Below are 16,134 nucleotides of genomic sequence, written 5' to 3'. Positions count from 1 at the left end.
GTCGATTTCTCTTTGGAATTGGTGCTTGCTCATTGTCAAAGAGTGCCTTCATGTTCTTTAATGCCCTTTTTGTGTGCATAGTTTCTCAAGATCCAAAACGCGAAGCATTTTTATTGCATTTTTAAGAATTTTATATAAGAAAATAGAAAATGAATGAAACCCCCTTTTTGTCTTTTCAATATATTTTCTTGCTAAAACCTTCCTTTTGTCTTTGGTGGAGGGCCTCACCCACGTCCCACATTCAGTAGGGGAGGATTACTAATTAAAAGGAAAAAAAAAAAGATAAAGCCAAAGGCAGTGCAAAAGCAGAGAGAAAGAAGAGAGAGAGAGACTGTGTTGGGTGGGGGGGACAGGGCTAAGACAATACATTACCAGCACTCACTCTCGCTCGCTCGCTCGCTCGCTCTCTCTCTCTCTCTCTCTCTCCTGTTAAACAGTCGAAGTCGAAAAAGGCTTCACCACATTGGCTTTTTTTGCCTTTTGTTTCTGTGTTCGTATGCAATTGTCTACGTCTACTGCTTCTTCTGCTCCCTCTTCTCACTACCTGCAAATGGGGGAGGAGGAAGTGAAATCATACTTTGAATTCCTTGTTATCATTTGATAATCCTATTCTTCTTCTTCTTCTTCCTCTCTCTCTCTCTCTCTCTCTCTCTCTGCCTTTCTCTCTCCCTCACTCGCTGAAATTTCCTCCAAACCAAACATGATTTTCTTCTTCTTTTCTGTTCATCTCCTCTTTTGGCTTTGTGGGTTCCCTTTAAATCATCAAAATTCCTTGAACTGATTTGAATTTCGCCTTCCCATTTCCAACTTTCCATTTCTGCTTTCTGGATTCTCCTCACCTTTCCCATTTGGTTACTCATTTTCTTGTCAAATATTCTGGTGGAACTGCTTATCTGGGAAGCACTTTTTTTGTCTGAGAGCATTCATGGAAATTGATCTCAACCATGCAGTGAGTGAGGTGGAAAAGAATGCTTATTGCAATGGGGATTGTGGTGGTGTTTGTGTTTACTGCTTGTCCTCTTCAAGTTCTTCATCTTCTTCCAATTCATCCTCAGCTCCTGTGGCTTCCTCAATTTATCTGGAGCTTTGGCATGCATGTGCTGGCCCTCTCATCTCACTCCCCAAGAAAGGGAATGTGGTTGTCTACTTCCCACAAGGCCACTTGGAGCAAGTTGCCTCCTCCTCCCCTTTCTCTCCCATGGAGATGCCCACCTTTGATCTCCACCCTCAGATCTTCTGCAAGGTTGTCAATGTCCAGCTGCTTGTAAGTACCTTCCATATAAAATTTTAAATTTCCATTTTTTTTACAAATATGTTTTGGTTATTTAATTTGTTGTTTCTTGAATTAACAGGCTAACAAGGAGAATGATGAGGTCTACACACATGTCACTTTGCTTCCTCAGCCTGAGGTATGATTTTTTGTTGACACTTAAATTTGGAGTGGAATTGGTCAATGTGAATTCTTGAGTTTTTATGGTTGTACACTTTGTGTTGGAATGCTGTTTTCTGGTACAGGCTGCTGAGTTTTATCCTTTTATTGTGGTTATAATTACTAATTAGGATGTGGATTGTGGGAATTCTGTAGTTGGTAGGAACAAATTTGGAAGGGAAAGAGCTTGAAGAGTTGGGAGTGGATGAGGGGGATGGAGGATCACCTACAAAATCAACCCCTCACATGTTCTGCAAAACGCTTACAGCTTCCGATACCAGTACCCACGGAGGGTTCTCTGTTCCTCGCAGAGCTGCTGAAGACTGTTTCCCTCCTTTGGTATGAATCAATGCTTTTATTTTTATCTGGTCTTCGTAGACGAGCTTTTAGCTTTTGTAACTTTTAATAGATTTTGTTTATTTTTTTGGTAGGACTATAAGCAGCAGAGGCCCTCTCAAGAGCTTGTTGCAAAGGACCTTCATGGGGTGGAGTGGAGGTTTCGGCATATTTATAGAGGTAAGCTATTTGTAATTCCTTTGTGTAGTTTCACTGAGGATTAAATTGATACAATTCTATGAGTTCTGCTCATCAGGTCAGCCAAGGCGACATTTGCTCACTACCGGATGGAGTATATTTATAAGCCAAAAGAATCTTGTATCGGGTGATGCTGTGCTATTTTTGAGGTAACTGCAATTAAGTGACTATTTTTGTGGCAACTGAGCATGGCTTGGTAATCATTCAAATTTGTTTGTTTACCAATTGGAAGGCTCCTTTGATCTTTTAAAAGGCGAGAAGTGGCCAAAATATAGGCCTTTTATATGAATTACGTTAATGCCTATTTTTTCCTCTTTTCGGAGATCTCTTTGTCAAGAACCTATTAAACATTACTAGGAATCGTAAAAGTGTTGATTTGCCGTATAGTACTAGATTGATTATATACATGTATGCTTCTGTTTATCAGAATCTCTTTTTGTTGAAATGCAAATACTTCTTTACGTTCAAAGGCGAAAATAGGTTCTCACACATGATACAATATAAACTTATATATGTGTGCTATCATGAAAAAATATTATGTCTTTAGAACAAGAATAATTTGACTTCTATGTGGAGCTAAAAATTTCCGTGACTTTCATTGTCTGCTAACCTCGATAATTAAAACGATTTACAATGGTCTTTGTAGGGGTGAAAACGGAGAGCTAAGGTTGGGAATTAGAAAAGCTGTTCGACCAAGAAATTGTCTTCCTGATTCAATTGTAGGAAACCAGAATACTTATCCCAGTGTTCTTTCTCTCGTGGCTAATGCAATATCCACCAAGAGCATGTTTCATGTATTCTACAGTCCAAGGTAGTACAAAGGCCCTTTGGAAATATTATCATGTGATGTGTATTTTTTACTTCAGAATCTACCAAGTTGTTCGTCCTGTATTTTGTGCATGCGGTTCTTTAAGTATTATTCTTTCTTTAGATGGGTATGGTTACTTTCATTCATTGTATGCTTAATGGCAGTGACCCTTCTTTTCATTTGCTCAAATCATCTATCAATCAAACATTTTTTTTTGAACCTGTAATCAAAGTTGTTCTTACGAAAACAAAAACAGATATTTCTTTCGCTAAGATTCGTAAACATGCATGGACCGGCTTATGCATTTTCCTAGGCATTGGAGAATCTTTCTAAATTGTTTAAATTTCTGTGATGCAGAGCAAGCCATTCAGAGTTTGTCATTCCCTACCAAAAATATGTCAGAAGCATCGCTAATCCAGTGACCTCCGGGACAAGATTCAAAATGAGATTCGATAGGGATGATTCACCTGAAAGAAGGTATTTATAAGTTGATTCAACGGCATAGCCAGCCTGTTTTCCTTGTTAGACTTTCTTTTGGACAATACAGATTTTGGTTTCTTGTAGGTGTAGTGGTGTAGTGACAGGTATCACCGACTTGGATCCGTTTCGATGGCCAAACTCAAAATGGAGATGCTTGATGGTATGCTTCGTATTTTATTTTCCTTTCATAAGATCAATAATGAACTGTGTGCCAAACATTATTCATAAATTGTTCCCGTCATTGTATTTTAATTTCGTGATTTGCATTATTTGGTGCTATCATTGAATCGGTACCTTACATTATCTTTCATTTATAGTACTTGTGCAGGATGTATCAATTGGCACTGCTGATTCATTGAAATGTATTTATGCATGCACTGCATTTGCACTTTGTGTAAAGAATTGACAACTTCACAAACTATATTTCTATTACTGCGGTATTGCAGAAATTCTGATATTTACACCTTTATTTTTACGCATACCAGGTTAGATGGGATGAAGATATAGGAAATGATCATCAAGAACGAGTCTCGCCATGGGAGGTTGATCCTTCTGCTTCTCTCCCACCTATGAACATTCAGGCTTCTCCAAGACTGAAGAAACTGCGGACAAGTCTGCAGGGAACCCAACCCATCCACTCCATCACTGGTATGATACTCCACAATAACATTGCGAGAATATTTCACATTACTTATTTGTCCTCAATAAGTGAATTTTCTTGCAGCTGGAGGGGCTGGGTTTAAGAACTTTGAGGAATCAGTTAAATCCTCTAAGGTCTTGCAAGGTCAAGAAAATATAGGTTTCATATCACCCCTCTATGGGTGTGATACTGTAAACCGCTCGCAAGATTTTGAGATGCATGCCCCAGCACATCTAAGTCTTGCATCAAATGCAACACAGAAGGCTACTATTGATGAGCTTATGAGGGCTCGCCACACCTCTTACACAGGATTTGCGGAATCTGATAGATTTCCAAAAGTCTTGCAAGGTCAAGAAATATGCCCGTTGAGATCGTTGACAGGAAAAACAAATTTCACCCTAGGTGATTGGGAATCCAACATTGGTTGCATGCCTTTCAACGTTTATCAACCGCCCAAACCAAATCATTTCTCTCTAGTTTCTGAATCCCCTCCAAATATGTACTTTCCTTATGGTGACGTTCACAGAGCCGGCCAAGAACCCACGATGTGCTCTAATGCTACTAACTTAACCAGAGAGAATATGCAAATCAACCCATATTCTATGCAGATGGGAGTTACAAGAGATGAAGTTGGACGGCCAAATAAACCTAGTGAGCATAAGACACAGGAGAGTACTTCTGCGCTTCCCGCTTTAGTACCAAATCCAAGAAATCCAAATGATGAAGACTATAACGGGACTGTAACTGGGTGTAAACTTTTCGGTTTTTCCTTGACTGGGGAAAATCCCTCTCCAAACTCTCAGAGTTCCAGTAAGCGGAGTTGTACAAAGGTAAGCTATAGTAGCCCTCAGGTTGGACTGTAACTTGCCATGCCTTGGACATCTTTGCCAACTGATGTTACATATATTGAGTGAAGGTTCACAAGCAAGGCAGCTTAGTGGGAAGAGCCATTGATCTCGCAAAACTGAATGGCTATGGGGACCTTCTGACTGAACTGGAGCGGCTATTTGGCATGGAAGGCCTTCTTCGAGATTCTGATAAAGGATGGCGGATCTTGTACACTGATAGCGAGAACGATGTGATGGTTGTTGGGGATGACCCATGGCAGTAAGTCTCTCTCTGAAGTAAAAAAATTTCCGTACCTAGTTCTTTTGCACGATAAACTCATGCATCTTAACTAATCTGTGTTTCTGAGCAGTCCATATCAATACTTTTTGTGTATGACCTTTTGGAAATGATGGGTTCTTGATGCAGCGAGTTTTGCAATGTGGCCTCCAAAATCCATATATATACCCAGGAAGAAGTGGAGAAGATGACCGTCGGAATGATCAGTGATGATACTCAAAGCAGTTTGGAACAAGCGCCGGTCATGCTTGAAGTGTCAAAGTCCTCATCCGTGAGCCAGCCAGATTCTTCCCCAACAGTAATCCGGGTCTAAACATGAATAAAATTCAGTGTTGTTATTGTGTTGTTGTAATCTTAAGTCTGCATATGCACCAGAACCTAATTATGTATTGTATGGAGTTCCGAGGCCCTAGTTGTGTAGTTCCGGTTATCTTAGTCTTGAAAACGAGACACCTACGGCCTTCGAGCGATCGACCTCTTTCCGATTGAAACACGTTCGGCCTTCGGGGATCAACCTCTTTCCGGTTGACATTTGATTACGTAGTACTGTGACATTTTATGAGTATAAATTGTTGGATGTGTGCTGTTAGTTTTTTTCTCTAGGTTTCCAACTTATAGATCATGCTGCCTTACAGAGATGAAACGAACTCTGAATTCTACGACTGCTGAACCTCATTGCTACCATGGGTAAAGACGATGAACATGGTATTACAGCAAAGTGAAAAAGCAAATCAAATTTCCAAACTTTTACTGTTTTTATTACCCGAAGAAAACTTGATTCGCGTTTTCTGATCATGGATACATCGGTTACTAAAACTATGAACGACCAAGCAAGATCAATCGCTCGGCCATTTGTTTACTGATCATGGATACACCAGTAACTACGAACCGTGGTGCTTCTGTTTTCTGTATTCTGTGAGTGAAGGAAACTCAAATGACTGACTGCAACATCTGGAGTATCTTGAATGCAGTGCTCAAGAGCTGCAAATATTTCAGCTCAGAAATTTAACACGTGCATCGTCTCTCACTGATCCTTATATAGCGCACGGCCAATTATCATCCTTCTGATCTCACTAGTCCCAGCTCCAATCTCATACAGTTTGGCATCTCGAAGGAGACGCCCAGTTGGGTACTCATTTACATAACCATTACCACCTAAGCATTGTATAGCCTGCAACGTTCAAATAGATTTGTTCAGAGCAGTTGTAAAGTTAGCATGCACAGCTCTGACTTGTTCTACAGATCCCAGTTCTAGTTATGATAAACTCTTGGAAAAAATCATGGCAACGAAAATTATTAACTTTGTTATGGGCATTCGAGCAATATGTAGAATACTATTCGTCTGGCCAAGCTAGGACTATATTGATTGGCCTGAATGAGGTTTATGTTTGAGTAGAAAAATTATACATCTGCACAAGTAAGAGATCAAATGGAATTTGTGCAGAATCTTTTACCTGTAAAGCAACCTGCGTGGCTCTTTCAGCCGTACATAGTATAACTCCAGCACAATCCTGAAAATTCGTTCCTAGAAGAGTTATTGTTTGCCTAAGCCAAATCGTTTTTTGCCAAATGCAAAGACGAACTTGTAAGATCACAAACTAAAGTGAAAAAAGAATTCAGAAACACCAACAGCACCTTAGGGTCAATTTTTCCATTGTCACACTCCCTTGCGACAGAATACACGTAGGACCTGAAAACGAAGGGGAGAGAGGAAGAAAGAGATGGATAACTCTGTTACCATTTGAATATTAGAAGAAAGAAAAGGCAGTCCAAGAAATAATACAAATCCTTTACCTTGATGATTGCAAAGAGGTATACATGTCAGCAAGTTTTCCCTGGAATTGAAAGCCGTTAACGCATAAAGGGTATAATTCAAATACAATGCTAGAAAACAGTAAGACTAGTTGTGAAATACAACAAAAAACCTGTATAAGCTGAAATTCTCCAATGGGTCGGCCAAACTGCTCTCGCTGTCGAACATAAGGAAGGACAGCATCCATACAGGCCTGCATAATACCCAGGGGCCCACCTGCCAAAACAAGCCTCTCTAGATCCAGCCCTGACATCATGACATAGACACCTGAAAGAAAGGGCAATAACAATGTTCTGGTAAAGTGATAAGATGGAAGCAGAATTTTTCTCCACAGCTGAAGCATAATCACTACAGCATAACACACTCATTCTACCAACACCTATGTGTTTAGGATAAATGATAATATTTGACAAGCTAAAGATGCTGCTTCTTATTCCAATATCAACCGTATCTATATTCAACAAGAGTTGTCATGGGATCCAATTAATTTCTCGTCTACAGACCATTTTTCTCAAGAATCAAAGAGTAATCAACTTATCATTCAAACTACAAGCATAAAGTCATCTATTTGCTTTAGGTGATAATCTGGGAGGTCAGTGGCGCAACAAAACTGTTGGCATCATATATTACCAGAACAAGTCTGGTTGAGCAGTTCCAGCAATACAGGAATAAGTCCCATGGTGAAAGTCTTTGCTAATGGTAAATTTTGATCACCCTAATACTAAACAGCAGCTCAGAAGCCATACGACAAATGAGCAATCAGGTTATAACTAACATATCAATTCTTGCTGTGAATTTTAACATGCAACCACTCCAAATGATCTTTCCTTCCAATAACAAAGTTGTAATAAAAGCATCACTACACCTTTTCCTTCCTGCCCGAGAACATTTTCTTCTGGAACAAAGCAGTTCTCAAAGACAAGTTCACATCTGCTCAGAGCATTGCCACTATTAGTAATTTAGTAGAAAAAAGAGCAAAAGAAGAGAGAATGGACTCCAGATACAGATAATTTCACTTAAAGCATTGCCACCGTACGTATCACTTCCTCGCATGCCAAGTTTGTCTAATTTCTGGGCGGTACTGAATCTGCACGGGCATAAATAACTTCATAAAAAGAGAGATTTCATAATATTCCGATTGCACTTTGTTAGAATACTTTGATTTTATGTAATTACAAGCAGGAATCATTTTATTCTCCTGTGTCCTACCTATTTTGGGAGATTGGTGTCGCATTAGAAATAGGTGGAACACTCTTAACTCTATATAAATTTAGAGGGCTCTTTATTATTACTAGCTTATGCGTATGTACATCTGGTTTCGACCAGAATATAGCTGTGTGAACGTACCCGGGTGTTCCTTTCTCAATGATGAATGCTGTGATTCCCTTTGAGCCCGCTGCAATGTCTGTTTTTGCATAAATAACCTGATGGAACTCTAAATATCAGTTAAACGATATGATAAATTCATATGTACACACATACATATATCAAGGTTTTATATGTATGAACTTTACAATGAGATTATACTAAATATAGAAATGTAAATTTAGTACCATTAAAGTGGGTATGGTGCAGAAACTGCATTGAAGATTCCATACTAATAGCAACACACTAAACGATGACTCCTAATGAGTGGGCCCCATATAAAATGTTAACAATTACAAGGTGATATACTATAGAATATATGCCATTGACAGCTTCACCTCTTAGCAATCGTATGTGATAAAACTTAACCCTTCACATGTATGGCATTGGCAATAGCATCTTAAGCAATGAAGGTCCATGTCTTCTGCAGTTCAATGATGACACACAAATCTTGGGAGCATGCGTGGTATGTTAATGATCATCAAGAGATTGCAGCATACAGCATCATCTTGTGCATTTCCCTACTTTAAAAGTTCCTAATCCTAAATAAAGTTCTAGAAAATTCTCAATCTCTAGCATTCATGAAAAATGATGTTGGAAGCACATGCTACCTAACAAAGGTATAGCGTAATGTTGCTTGACTGAATTTCACATAGAGTGGTGACAATAGCCAGTAATAGCTAAAAGAAAGAGATTCTAACAAACATACCAATGTTTGAGCAACTGGGCCATTGGTGCACCACATCTTGTTCCCGTTTAAGACATAACCCCCATCTACTCGATCAGCCTTGCATTTCATGCTAACAACGTCAGAACCAGCTGGAAGAGAGAGGAGGGTCAGCCTAATCAACTTAAGGAAACCTAGATTATACACGGAAAGTAAATACAAGATGAAACGTGTGGAGTAGTACACATAGTACACATAAGTTACCATTGGGTTCACTCATTGCAAGAGCCCCTATATGCTCTCCACTGATAAGCTACATAAATAATTAGAATTTTTTAGTCAAAAGGAATAGAAGAAATTGAAAATTAACAATATTAAGAAATAACCTAGAACAGAGGAAAGACAGTTTCATGCGACATGACTAATGACCACTTGTATTGGTCTGAAAATAAGTGAGGAAGGAAGAAGGATATCAAGCTACCCAGGAAGTTTTCTGATCAATATTAAATTAGCATACACTGCTTTACCCACACAAAAACTGTTGATAAATGACTCAAAAGTTCAAAACCGAATAATTCTTGATCATCTCATGCCGGGTGAATAAAATTAGCGTTTGAATGTGTGGTGCCAACCAAAACAGTGAGCAATAACATGTGAGGCAAAATTTTATAAAAATAAAAAATAAAAATAAAAAAATCAGTTTATGGAGTAAAAAGATGTCGAAATGCTTTACAAACTAATGATTGCACTGAACATTGTGGGTAGATAGAACTCGTCATCTATAATTAAGCATATCTGAAAACTGTAAATACTACGCTACATTACACTACGCATACATAAATATTTAATCAAATGAAAATGGAACCTTTGGCAAATACTTCTGTTTCTGAGTAGGGTTTCCATGCCTCACCTACCAAAACAAACAAACAACAAATGAATCAAATGGTAGAGTAAAAACTTACGAGATACAAGCACATGTTATCACAAATGCACTCAGTCTTTTGTTTACCAATTGATTGATGCACAGGTTAGAATGGGCACCATATGAGAGGCCAACAGACCCTGAAGCACGGCTTATTTCTTCCATAGCTATACAGTGATACAAGTAACCAAGACCAAGCCCTCCATATTCCTCTACAAGACAACCCATAGTCAAATTTCTAAATTCATGAATCTGCAGTATATTGAATGAAAATGCATAAATATGATTGAAGAAGGAAAGAAATTACAATCCAAAGATTCTTAATAAATCAATCTAACCATTTCATTACTTGATAACTTCCTTCTACCAACCAATAAGATCAATAGAGCATTGATATCTTTTCCCTTCTCTTCATTATTCCCATTAATTTTTACCCATCCTACCAAACCGATGAATGAAAATTCTCATGATCCTACTACAGTTTGTGAATGAATATTAAGTCACTTAGTACCAACAAAAAAGACATGAAAACTTTTGTGTTAAATAACACGGCATCCTACAGCAATTTGCTATCTCACGGAATCCTACACTACAAGTTAATATAAAGACATGGCCCTATACAACAGAAAGCCAAAAATGTCGTGGGTAGAAGCACGCCCAAAGAAAAATTCATCCTTGATATATGTTTTCAATTAAAACAACAAAGAAGGAAAGGAAAGCTTCAGAGAATAAAGATAAAGGTACAAGCACACAGCATCATCACATTCACACTAAAAACATGCCTCTCTACACAAACACTAATTAGAATAAACTTTGAAAGGATAAGACAGTCAAAATCTCCAATAGAATTTAAACTAAGTAATAAGTAGAGCTCTTGTATGTATGATGAAAACTCTACCTGGTGCAGTAATTCCATGAAGATTAAAATCCCCCATGAGTTTCCATAAGTTGACCTCCTGAGGTAAATAATTTGTGTGGTCTATTTTCGACGCATGAGGGGCGATGTTTTCTTGTGCAAACTGAGCAACACTTTCTTTAAACTGCATTCATAACAAACCAACAAAAAGAAAAAGAAAGACAGTTAATTCACGGAGTCACACAGAGCTGAACAACATATAAATTGTACTCTGGGACCCCTCTAATTGTAGTCTCCTCCTGCTAAATTGACCATTCCAATCGAAACAGACGAAAACTTTTCACTGTTACTGCAATTTTACTTCAATCGTCTGGCTAAAGCAGCACTTCCTTTCTAAAAATTTACCCAGAAATGCAATCAACATAAATACTTCAATCCAATGTTCCTAGAGAGAGAATTGACAGAGGTCAAAAGAACACTACTGAATACATGAATTTTCAAATGGGCTCCTATTTGTATCTCGGAGCAATCTAATTTTTACTCTCCACCTGCTAAATTGACCGTTTCAAATAAAAAAGGAAACAACTTTTTACTATTTTCCACAGAAATCACTTCAGTCGTCTGCTATATTAGCACTTCCATCACTGAACGGAGATTTCGAGATTGCTCTTGAAAGTTTTCGCAGAGAAGTGCAATCAACACATATAGTTTAATCCAATATTTATAACTTCTACTCGTGAATTTTAATTCATACATATATATATATAGAGAGAGAGAGAGAGAGAGAGAGAGAAGGACCTGAATCTGAGTATCATCGAAGAGTAAGGCGGTAGAAAAAGAAGAAAACTTTCTCTGATTTCTGACAATCGCAGCGCATGTAGACCTCGCAGCAAATAGCCTTTGCATATTCACTGGTTCCTTTTTTTAGACAGAGAGAGAAAGAGAGAGATAGGGGGAGAGAGAGAGTTTCAGAGAAGAAGAAGATGGCGTGCAGAGCGGCAATGGATGCTAAATGCCAAAATGGGAGCTGGGCGGGTGTCATTTCCGTAATTAAGTACTCAATCAATTCGTAATTACGTGTGGGGGTTGACGATGCGTTAACAAGACGGATACGGAGACCATACCATGTCATTGTTTATCCATGAAACCATGCTGGCTTCCTTATCTGCGTTTGGGAAGGAATGTTTTCAATTTTTTTTTTTTTAATTTAGAAATTGAATCGGATAAGATTATAATTTATAAATTCCATCAAAATAATCTGAAAAATTTTATAATATAAATAAAAAGTTCATTTAAAGAGAGAAGCATATCATACAACCAAATACCAATACCATCGAAAAGAAAAGCATTGTAGGCCACATCAAGAATACATGTATCCCAAATGTGCATATTTTGGAAAGAGAGATCTGCACTCACAATGGCATCTGCTACAAAGTTTACTTTCCTGAAGATACGAGCCCATTTGACCAACAAGAAGGAAGATGTCAACCAACGAATGTCCTCAATGATCTGTCTAAGTCTCCAAGGAACACCACAAAGTTCTTGAACCACATTGATAACCAGTTTTGAATCACCATGCACAAAAATACAAAGAAGGCCTTTTATCTCGCACATTTAAGTGCTTCCCTTAATAACCACTGAGATAGTAGTTTCACCTCGGTTCAAAGCACTCCAACAATGATAGGTTGACCTTTATCACCCTTGATGCCCCTTCTTGACATTCTTAACATGGATGTTGAAATAATTCACATCTGCAACAACAACGAGAGTAATAGAATGAGCAGGGTTCGGACGAATAGCTTGGAAAATTAACAAATTTTCTATCATTCCAAAGTTGCCCACAAATTAAAAGAGTTGTGCTAAGAGGAGAGAGTTAGGTTATCTCTAACTGAGCTGGTCATAGGATCATTGGCCAAAGAATAGCCCTTTTTGACACAAAATCCATCTCCGATGGAGGTCTAAGCAAAAAAATCATGGGACCCATTGGACGAAAATTCAGCCATATGGCCAGCAGGCTAGCCATCTTTAGCCAGCCAACTCTTTCAATTAGGCCCAACTAGATTTTTTTTAGACAAAATTAAAAGAAAAAAATTTAATTTCTAATTTTTTCCTATAAATACCTAAAACATTTCAATACCATGTCTCCTAACTTTTTCATGCTTTCATACTATCTTAACTCATTTTATTTTAATTCTTCACATTCTATTTACCTTAAACACTCTTTTTCATACACACCCATCTCTTACCTCTTCCAATAATCTTTCCTTTAATTTTTTCAATGATTTTCAAATGGCCACATTTTTAAGTGGCATTCAAAATATGTTTGGAAGCTTATTTATTTAGCAACGAATGTCACTCAAAATATGTCCGGAAATCTTATTTTAATGTAGTAGTTTAATTCAATTAACCAATAAAATTAAAGAACAAACTTAAAATAATAAATTATTGAGGGGGCTAAAAAATAGCCCCTTAAGACCATCTCCAATGGTGACCTAAAACCTAAAAATATTTAGCCCAGAAAATTTAGGTTTTAGCCCAGAAACAGCTTTTCTACTCCAACCCTTCTGGCTTAAAATTTTAGCCCCAGATTATCAAAGAATGAATTAAGGCTATTTTTTTTTTAAATTAACTTTTTTTTAAAAAAAAATTTATGTAGACTATCCTAAATTAATTTTATGAACATTTTAACCTAAAAATATTTAAATTCCGATAAATTTTGAAAAATCACTAAATCAATACATGAAAATCAAGATAAACAACGTAAACTTAATACCAACGACATTTAATAAACCACATAAACTTAAAAAATAAAAAAGACAATTAATAAACCACATAAACTTAAAAAATAAAAAAAACAATTAATAAACTACATAAACTTAATACAATCGAAAACTCATAGACTACATAAACTTAAAAATGATATTCACCATCTTGACTTGGTGATGGACTTGGGTGATAGTCTTGAGATGAATCATCATCTTGAAATATACTCATTGTGGCATTCCTTCGTAAAATTTCCTTTTGCTTACCACGTAAGTATCTCTTCCTCTCTGGAGTGTATTTGTCGAGGTCCTCCATTATCAAATTAGTTTCATACCTTTCTTGCTCCCTATCCCCTTCTTCCTTCATGGCCAAAAGCATTTGGGCCGATTCTTCTTGCCAACGGCACTGGATTTCCTTCATGGCCAAAAGCATTTGTGCACGTGTCGGATCTTGGGACTTCCCTTTTCTCTTTGCTTCCTTTTGCTTATCTCTACCCGGGGGCCTTGCAAAAGAAGAAGTTGGGGTCATTTGTTCGACACCTTCATTGTCGGCAAAATTCACACCTTCATTGACATCATTTGGGGGTGGGGCTTCATTATGAAATAATCTTCCACATTGTTGGTTCGCATCGGTTCCCCACCTCGGACAATCCTTGAGGATGTTCCAAGCATGATGCAACTTAAAAGCTTGATTTTTTGGTGTAGTTCTTGTCTTGTAAATTGTCATTGCTTTGTCACCCTATGCAACAAATACATAAAAACAATTAGTTGCAAAATACTATTATGTACATGACAACTAAAATATCAACAAATAAACTCACAATTTCTGAGGCGCCCCTTCCACTAGGCATGTCAACCATGGCTCTCTCCAAGCTTCCTTTCCACAAAGTGCACGCTTTGTTGATAATCTTCCACCGATCATAAACACCACCAACTTCCCTTCGACCGGCGTTGGAGTTTTCATGGAACTTATCAACGATTTTACCCCATAAAACCTTTCTATTTTGATTGGTGCCGACGGCACCATCTTCGCTAATCGAAATCCATGCCAAACATAAAGCAATATCTTCGTCAAAGGTCCAATTACGACCTCTAACATGCTCTTTTGCCATCTTGAAAATTCTAGAAATGAGAATAAATGGTATAAAGAAAAATTGGAAGAATTGTAGGAGAAAAGTGAGTTTTGTGTGGATGTTTGAACAAATACATAGGTATTTATAGAGTTTTTGGTTGAATTTTAAGTTAAATAATTTTTATAAATTATTCTAGCCGTTGGATTTAAATTTGGACCGTTAGATCTTTTTTTTTACCGTTATATTTAATTATATTTGATCTAAGCCGTTGGATTCAATAAATACATAAATATAAAACTAAAAAAAAAAAATTTGAACCTGGACCGTTGGATTAACCAACGGCCCATTAAAATTCACCATTGGATTACAAAAAGTAGCCGTTAGGCTACTTTTGCATTGAAACCGGAAGGAATAGGCCCACGTGGGGCTGTCGGCCATTGACTTGGTGCTGGCGCGTGCGGCGCGTGCGCGTCTGGCGGAAAGGAAACTGGGCTTCACAGCCCGTGTTTCACTCACAACAGGTAGGACCCATAATGAGTTTTGGCCTAAAAATGGGCTGGTATTTGGCCTTCTTTTAAGTTTTGGGTTTTAGGTTTTATTTAGCACATGGGTTGGAGTGAGTTTTGAGGGGAAAAAAAAGGGGAATTTTAGGTTATAAGCCATTGTTGGAGATGGTCTAAGTTGGAGATGGTATATAAACATAATATTTATTAAAAAATAATTTTTTGTAGGGCTATAATTTGGAAAGGGGCTAAACATAGCCCATTCGATTGGAGATGACCTTAGTAGCCTCAGAGCTTGGCACTGATTCTAGCCAATCCAAGATATCAACACTTGAACTTGAGATCTGCATTTTAGGGATCGTATGGAGCTAAGCTCCAAACATCCTTAGCATAATTGCAGTTAAGGAAGATTGTATTCCCTCATGTTCCGGTCATGGAATAGATGAAATAAATCAAAAAATAGATTTTTGTTCAAAATGAAATCTTATTGGAACTGTTGTTTTGATCTTCTTCTGCCATGCCACACAAGGGACACTTACTATTTAAATCTTGAACAAATCTATCAAGGCGTTTTCTCATTTATTAACTTCCTTTAATTAACAACCAAGTAAACATCTTCACCTTTTGCGGAAAGTTAAGCTTTCACATTTTATTCAAAAGTTTATGCCTTGTATAACTTTAGTGATTTTCATTTTGTACTCAAGTAGCTAATTTAACTGTGAACTTTCTATTTGCAAATAAACCTCAAATGAACCTGTTTGAAGTGTCATGCAAATGAATGTATCCATTATAGTGATATCAAATTAAACAACTCAATAAGTTGATTTGTCATATCTAGATAGAATATCATATTAAAAAACATTAAATAACCATTTTACTTTTTTTTTAGTGGTGATATGCTCACCCACATGTCTTATCATTTGTAACTTTTAATATTGCAATGTCACTCAATACTATGGTCTGATTGTATTTCTTTTCACTTGTACATGAAAGGTCTTAGCTTAGGTTCAAATCTTGAGGTTAACAAATTCGATTAAATTAGGTTGTCTATTGTCTTCGCGTAGTCAAACTCCCCATCTTCGTCCTTAGTGTAAAATACATACGACAATAGTGAAATTAATTTTTGAAAAATGGAAAACCAAATGAAAGAATCGAAG

At 37.3% G+C, this 16,134-nt stretch overlaps 2 protein-coding genes across 4 annotated transcripts; one reads left to right on the top strand and one right to left on the bottom strand.

Annotated features, from left to right (window-relative positions):
• Positions 1-376: 376 nt before the first annotated feature.
• Positions 377-5,605, top strand: LOC103938724 (auxin response factor 4-like). 2 transcript variants are annotated; one of them, XM_048568929.1, is made up of 12 exons: positions 377-1,264; positions 1,353-1,409; positions 1,586-1,768; positions 1,861-1,945; positions 2,022-2,112; positions 2,610-2,774; positions 3,129-3,248; positions 3,342-3,411; positions 3,737-3,899; positions 3,976-4,721; positions 4,808-4,998; positions 5,146-5,605. In XM_048568929.1, exons 1-12 carry the CDS (start codon positions 926-928, stop codon positions 5,327-5,329), a joined length of 2,394 nt encoding a protein of 797 aa, XP_048424886.1. In that variant the 5' UTR covers positions 377-925; the 3' UTR covers positions 5,330-5,605. The 2 variants fall into 2 exon arrangements, with proteins under 2 accessions (XP_048424886.1, XP_009347035.2); XM_009348760.3 differs by having other exon boundaries at positions 378-1,264; positions 3,336-3,411.
• A 147-nt stretch (positions 5,606-5,752) lies between these two features.
• On the bottom strand, positions 5,753-11,722 carry LOC103938725 (isovaleryl-CoA dehydrogenase, mitochondrial). Of its 2 annotated transcripts, none has more exons than XM_009348761.3 (14): positions 11,438-11,716; positions 10,682-10,823; positions 9,871-9,995; positions 9,727-9,771; positions 9,126-9,174; positions 8,904-9,013; positions 8,177-8,253; positions 7,866-7,916; positions 7,695-7,759; positions 6,942-7,096; positions 6,811-6,851; positions 6,652-6,706; positions 6,471-6,527; positions 5,753-6,187 (listed from the first exon to the last, which is right to left on the bottom strand). In XM_009348761.3, exons 1-14 carry the CDS (start codon positions 11,543-11,545, stop codon positions 6,041-6,043), a joined length of 1,227 nt encoding a protein of 408 aa, XP_009347036.1. In that variant the 5' UTR covers positions 11,546-11,716; the 3' UTR covers positions 5,753-6,040. The 2 variants fall into 2 exon arrangements, with proteins under 2 accessions (XP_009347036.1, XP_048424887.1); XM_048568930.1 differs by having other exon boundaries at positions 5,964-6,187; positions 6,471-6,541; positions 11,438-11,722.
• Between the last annotated feature and the right edge of the window lie 4,412 nt (positions 11,723-16,134).

The sequence above is a fragment of a genome, unplaced genomic scaffold, assembly GCF_019419815.1.
Source record: "Pyrus x bretschneideri cultivar Hongxiangsu unplaced genomic scaffold, Pyrus_bretschneideri_v1 Contig5, whole genome shotgun sequence".
Classification (NCBI taxonomy): Eukaryota; Viridiplantae; Streptophyta; class Magnoliopsida; order Rosales; family Rosaceae; genus Pyrus; species Pyrus x bretschneideri.
Note: the sequence above shows the minus strand (reverse complement) of the source record. Positions and strands in the feature narration are given on the sequence as shown.

What these genes read in the sequence shown, in the direction of transcription:
- LOC103938725 (XM_009348761.3), bottom strand. Translation starts at nt 11,545, where the DNA reads ATGCAAAGGCTATTTGCTGCGAGGTCTACATGCGCTGCGATTGTCAGA. An exon ending in ACCTGTGCATCAATCAATTG is followed by an intron (nt 9,772 to 9,870) that starts GTAAACAAAAGA and finishes TTGTTTTGGTAG; the next exon opens with GTGAGGCATGGAAACCCTAC. An exon ending in CCACGCAGGTTGCTTTACAG is followed by an intron (nt 6,188 to 6,470) that starts GTAAAAGATTCT and finishes TGAACGTTGCAG; the next exon opens with GCTATACAATGCTTAGGTGG.
- LOC103938724 (XM_009348760.3), top strand. Translation starts at nt 926, where the DNA reads ATGGAAATTGATCTCAACCATGCAGTGAGTGAGGTGGAAAAGAATGCT. An exon ending in TTGTCAATGTCCAGCTGCTT is followed by an intron (nt 1,265 to 1,352) that starts GTAAGTACCTTC and finishes TTGAATTAACAG; the next exon opens with GCTAACAAGGAGAATGATGA. An exon ending in CAAAATGGAGATGCTTGATG is followed by an intron (nt 3,412 to 3,736) that starts GTATGCTTCGTA and finishes TACGCATACCAG; the next exon opens with GTTAGATGGGATGAAGATAT.